The sequence below is a fragment of the Hyaena hyaena genome, unplaced genomic scaffold (genome assembly GCF_003009895.1).
Source record: "Hyaena hyaena isolate Hyena2069 unplaced genomic scaffold, ASM300989v1 scaffold_93, whole genome shotgun sequence".
Taxonomy (NCBI): domain Eukaryota; kingdom Metazoa; phylum Chordata; class Mammalia; order Carnivora; family Hyaenidae; genus Hyaena; species Hyaena hyaena.
The window spans coordinates 506362-512361 of NW_024080724.1; the positions used below are offsets into that span (position 1 = coordinate 506362).

The following is a 6000-nucleotide window of genomic DNA, read 5'->3' on the forward strand; positions in this document are numbered from 1 at the left end:
AATGTAGGAGGGTAAAATTTGTTTCAGTTTTATGTATTTGCACATAACAAGGTTGTGATATAAAATGTAGTTCTTAAACAGTTAAAAATCGTTTGAACACTTTAGCCTAAAATGTTTTTTTTTTTTTTTAAATAAATATAAGCCAGGGCACCTGGGTGGCTCAGTCAGTTAAGCATCTGACTTCAGCTCAGGTCATGATGTCATGAGTCGTGGGTTCGAGCCCCGCATCGGGCTCTGTGCTGACAGCTCAGAGCCTGGAGCCTGTTTCAGGTTCTGTGTCTGCCTCTCTCTCTGCCCTTTCCCTGCTCGTGCTGTGTCTCTCTGTCTCAAAAATAAATAAAAAAACTATAAAAAATTTTCTAAAATATATAAGCCCCAAACCCTAACTTGGCCATAAAAATATCAGCAAAGCAGTATGGATCCTCAGCCTTACAAGTCATCGACCTTCTGGGTGACCCTCCCCTCCGGTACTCACATTGGAATGTGTGTTGGAGACCGCTTATCAGTTTGAAACGGTTTCTGCGTCGGAGAAGGTCAGTGAGGAAGCTCACCTGCATGTATTTCACCTTTGGTTGGTCCTAAGCCATTGCTTCTCTGCACTGCCATTTTTTTGTGTGATTATCAAAGCAGTGTACATTCATTTTGCTAAATTTGCACAGTGCCACAGAGGTGAAAAGACTTTTTAAAGGAATCACGACCCAACCACCCAGAGGCCAAGGCTTTTCACATTTGGGACGAACGCTGCAGTGTTTTGTGCCAAATGTTTTTTTCTCCATGGCTGAGATAAATTTGGATCTATAATTTTACATCCTACTTTCTTCATTTAACATTAAATATATGCAGTTACCCATGTCATTAAAAATTCTTTTAATACGATAAATTTACACGGATGTACTAAAATTAATCTATCTTAAATCCCTACTTGTTGGATAGGTAGCAGTCCAAACTTTCTATTAATAGTGAGTGCTGCAGTGGGCAACTTTGTGTGTAAGGCTTTCTAATTACCTCCTCAGAATAGATGCCTAAAAGTGGAATTTTGGAGTCAAAGAGTCTAAATCAAGGTATACGGCGTTTCTTCCTGAATTGCTTTCCAAAAAGAGCCAGTGAACATCTCTACCAGCTGTGGGAGTATAGTTCTAGCATCAGTGTGAATCCCTGCCAGGATTGAGTACTATTAGTTTGTCTTTAAATTTTTATTAATTTGAGAGTCCAAAAACCATGCCTTGTTTTAATTTGTATTTCTTTAACTATGAGGTAGACTGAATGCTTTTTTTTCTACTTTTAATGACCATTCGCTTTTTCCCTTTTAAGAATCATCAAGCAGGTCCTTTGAAGCTCAGGGGGTTTTAGGGGCAATTATTATCATCATCTTCAATCAGCAGTGGATTCGGGGAACGATTATGGTTTTCATCATCCACGGCTCCCTCCTAAGTAGGAGGCAGAGTGCTGGAACCCTGTCTCATCCTGACCTCCTTTCTCCAGCAATTAAGGCTAAGGTAGTGTTTAATAATGACATGGCTGTCATCCCTCCTGTTTATTTTTTAGCCCTTTACAGTTTGCACAGTGTCACCCTGTTCTTTATCTCGGGTTGAGCGTCATCACAGCCCCAACACGTCCTACTGTCCCCATTTTATAGATAGGACACCCGACAGCAAGGGGCCCTGTCTGGGATGCCGCCACTAGGGGGCGGTAGAATAGGGACTCACTGTCCTCACAACCGCATCTGGTGCTCTGTCCTCTGCCCTGCTGCCTTTAGGTTTGTGTTGTTGAGCTCCTGGGGGCATTTTTCTAGCTGATTTAACTTACCTGGAAGGATTGGCATGCCAGGAGGCCTTACTGCCCCCTCCGGTGTCCAAGAAGGCCTCAACAGCAGTAGAGGTCCCTTCTCTGGGGTCTGGAGAGGCCACAAAAAGAAGAGAAAGGCTCGTTCAGTAGACTTTTTTTTTCTTTGTACTCCTGGCAGAGAGTAATCTACCAGAGACTATTCATTTTTAATTTGCTTTACAGTTTGACTGCCACATTTGTTGGTTTTAAAAATATGTCTTTGGGGGGCTCCTGGGTGGCTCAGTTGGTTACGTGTCTGACTTCAGTTCAGGTCACGATCTCACGGTTTGTGGGTTCAAGCCCCGTGTCAAATTTTGTTCTCATAGCTCATAGCCTGGAGCTATGTGTCCTTCTCTCTGCCCCTCCCCAACTTGTGCTCTATCTCTCTCTGTCTCTCTCTCAAAAATAAACATTAACATTTTTTTAAAAATATGTGTTTGGGGGTACCTGGGTGTCTCAGTTGGTTAAACATCCAACTCTTGACCTTAGCTCAGGTCTTGATCTCGGTCATGAGATCAAGCTCTGCCTAGTATGAAGCCTACTTAAAAAATTGTGTGTGTGTGTGTGTATACACGCACACTGAGACAACACTGCTATCCTCTGACAACAGGACCTGTCAGCCTCCTGCTGCCCACGTAAGGTCTGCTGTCACCAGCAACCATTTGAGTGCCATTGCTATCCCATTTTACAGATAAGGAAACTAAGACCCAGAGAGGTTAAGTGTCTTGTTCAGGGTCACCCAACTAGTAAGTGGGAGGAATGGGATTTGAACCTTGGCTGTTTGGTTCCAGTCTCGGCTCTTAACTGCTGTGTATCGCTGCCTCTCAGCCAGGTATTCAGTGAAGATGTTCTCTGGGCTGAAAGAAACATCTCCATCCTCCCTTTTTTACCATCTCAAAACGTGTGTTGAGCAGTGGGGTTGCAGGGGAATGTTGCACAGATAGAAAGAGAAGTGAATCACTGTGATGAGGAATCTGACATCTTTTGCGCTTGGGGCATTGAGGCAGTTCAAACTCTGTAGCGGAAAGAAGTTCATCTCCCACTCAACCCCCTGGAACTCTGAGGGCTAGAAAGACACACGGTGAGTCAGGGGAGGAAACTTCCCTTGCAGGCCATGTGACCCAGGGCAAGTCGGTCCAGCTCCCTGGGCTCTGTGTCCTGTCCTTGTCTGGGAGGTTGGACCCCTGCATCTCGGGGGCCCTCTCCAGCCTTGCGTGCTTGATTGTGGGTGCTGGAGGATGTTCTGACTCCGTGTGTTTTTATTAAACTCAGTACTCTCTTAATCAGATAATTTATTTCCCCTGCGACACCCATGGGTTTCTAAAGTGTAAGTTGAGGATTAACAACACTGTGTCAATTGAACTCATAGTTAAAAGATTTAACAGGACTTTGTGTCTGTTTTCAATTTCCTCCACAGGGACGCGAGAGACAGATTTTACAGGAAACCATTCACAACTTCCACTCTTCCTTTGAGAGCAGTGCCAGCAACACCAGGGCCCCTGGAAACAATCCTTGTACATGATCTCCCTCCTGTGGTCACCAGCGCAAGCTTTCTGAATCCCAGTACTGCCCTCACACAGCCAGTGCTCCAACCACCATCGGCTCTTCCCCATTCCCTGAAACAGACCACGCTTTGTCACACCACCATGCCTTTGTCACGTTCCCTCTGCCCAGAACACTTGTCTTCCCTTCCCTGCTGCAGTAGTTGGTGATGCTCGTTGGTATAACAGACTCAAACATGGCAGTCTTATCCTCACATAAAGTCTGGTATGGCTGCTTCTGCATGACAGGTGACTTCATGCTGTGATTTGGGGACCCATCTCCTTTCTCCTTGCGGCCCTGCCCTCCCCCGGGGCCTCAGCATCTTTGCTTCTGGTTGGCAAAAAGCGGGAAGGGACAGTGGAGGAGGCACAGCCATTAACTACTTTCCTCTTAACTGCTCCTGTTCCATCTGTTCCTCTTCGTTCCATTTGCCTCCAGTGGTCACATGGCATCCTCTGACTGAAGGATGCTGGGAAATGTAGTCTTTGTTCTGGGGGTGGCTCCCTAACAGCAACTCTAAATTTAGCTGGGGCAGTGCGTGTTTTGGAGGATGCTTAGCCTTCCTTGATGCATCTTTCAGGAGAACTTCTAACTTGTTCTTTGTGATCCAAGTCACCATACAGTGAAGCCTTTCTTGATTTCCTTGTATGAAATGGACTTTTCAGCCCCTGGGGTCCTTTACTGCTTGTTTGAAACTGTTCCAGTGCTTGGCCTCACCTACTGCATACAGCATATGACAGGTGTTCAGGATGTGTATGTTGAATACGTTTCTCTTTGTTGCAAGGGCAGCCTTTTCAATAGGAGATGAGTAAGCCCATGGTGGGATCTTGGATCCCTTCTCCTTCCCGGCCTTCAGTGTCCTCACCTGCAAGATCAGCTGTTGGGCAGGATGATGCTCTAAGTCTACGCTGTTCGCCCCATATCACTGTCGGGCTTTCTGCACTGCTGGTGGGAGCAGAAGACCCTAATAGATTCTGTTGCGGAAGGACTTTGGTGCTCACATTTTCTAGACAAAGAAGCCAAGCATTTGGAATTTCTTGTATACCCTTTTAATGCTATGTTCCTCAGGAGGGAGTTCTTGTAATTTTCTCCCATGTCATTGTATGTTAGCGGCGCCCGACTTCTAAAATCCAGTAGCTTTTGGAAGTGTTTTCAAGTAAGGAATTCGTTTGGCCAGTGCTTGCTGCATTTGTTTTATGTGCTGGGCGCTGGGGATACAGGGACCGGCTGGAGCCAGTCCCACCCTTGGGGACCTCGAGAGGCAGGAGAAGATGCAAGTGGGTGATCCCAACCTCGAGAGGCAGTATGACAGTAGAAAGAGTTTGTGCTCTGGACTCAGGCTCCAGCCCCTTGGCTGGCCAGCTGTGTGGCAGGGACAGGTCACTTAGCCTCTTGCCCAGAGCTGAGAGCCAGTGTGCAGAAAGCATTTGGTCTACTGCTGACGAAGTAGTCAGCAGCCTTCACAGTTGCAGTCTTTGCCACGAGCTCTGTGGGACACATATCCTCAGGGGTTGCGGTCTCTCCCATGCCCCTCCCCAGCCGAAGGCCTGCTCCTCTCCGCTGAGCCCAGAGCCACCCCACGCGCGCCCTCTGCCTGTTGGGCCAACACCTCTGTCTACTCATCGCTCGTGCCGGCAGCTGCCGATGTGCAACATGACTCAAGAGAAGAGGTTTCACTTTGCCTTCACGGACAGGCATCTTTATCTTTATAAATGTGCCTCAAGCCCCGGCCTTTAATGAGAACCGGCCACACCTACTGTGTGCGGCAGCCTGCCCGCAGTGTCCTCCACCCTCACCGCCACGCCCGAGAATCCTGTGCATCTGGAAGATGCGCAGAGTGCAGCTGCAGGCCAGCCACAGCCCAGTGGGGGCGCTTCTGGGCCCCTGCCTTTCCAGCAACCCACGTAGCCGCCTGGAGCGGGAAGCACTGGAGACGCTTGCTGTTGGAATGGCCTCCTCTCACGGGGCGCCTGGGTGGCTTAGTCGGTTAAGCGTCCGACTTTCGCTTAGGCCATGATCTTGCGGTTCGTGGGTTCGAGCCTTGCGTCGGGCTCTGTGCTGACTGCCAGCTCAGAGCCTGAAGCCTGTTTCAGAGTCTGTGTCTCCCTCTCTCTGACCCTCCCCCTGCTCACGCTGTCTCTCTCTCTCTCTCTCCTAGAAATAAATAAAAATATTAAAAAAAAAAAAAAAAGGAATGGCCTCCTCTCTCCAGGCGTTGTCGAGGGACCTGGGGCTGATTGCCCCCGAAATACAGGGCCCGGTGTGACAGGCCTTGAGGGTGTGTCTGCTTCTTGCTGCTGTCCTGTTTTTTCATGACCCCTGTATTGGTACAGCCTCCTGTCAGATAGTTCTGACCCATACACGGGGCTGTGCTGGACGGTCAGATTCCCACAGTGCAGCCTCCCATGATGCCATCCGATGACCCCAGACACAGCTGGCCTGATTCCCAATTCGCAGACAGGAACACCGAGGCTCAGGACAGGTGTCTCGCTTGTCTTTTTCACTAAACTCTAGTGGTTCTAAGGCAGTTTGTGTGCAGACTGTTGAGAGATTCCTGGCACCCTTTCTGGGCCATGACTTCCCCCTTCCTGGTGGCCCCTGCCATCTCACACACATCCCCAGGCTGCCTGCAAG

The 6000-nt window shown here is 48.5% G+C and overlaps 1 protein-coding gene across 1 annotated transcript in view; it reads left to right on the top strand.

The window, feature by feature from the left end:
* The window catches only part of ANKS6 (ankyrin repeat and sterile alpha motif domain containing 6), a 47018-nt gene extending 41655 nt beyond the window's left edge, over positions 1 to 5363 (top strand). Inside the window, exon 15 of the mRNA XM_039234748.1 lies at positions 3242 to 5363. Coding sequence (XP_039090679.1) covers positions 3242 to 3346 — 105 coding nt within the window. The 3' untranslated portion in view covers positions 3347 to 5363. The remainder of the gene's footprint in view (positions 1 to 3241) is intronic.
* Positions 5364 to 6000: the final 637 nt, after the last annotated feature.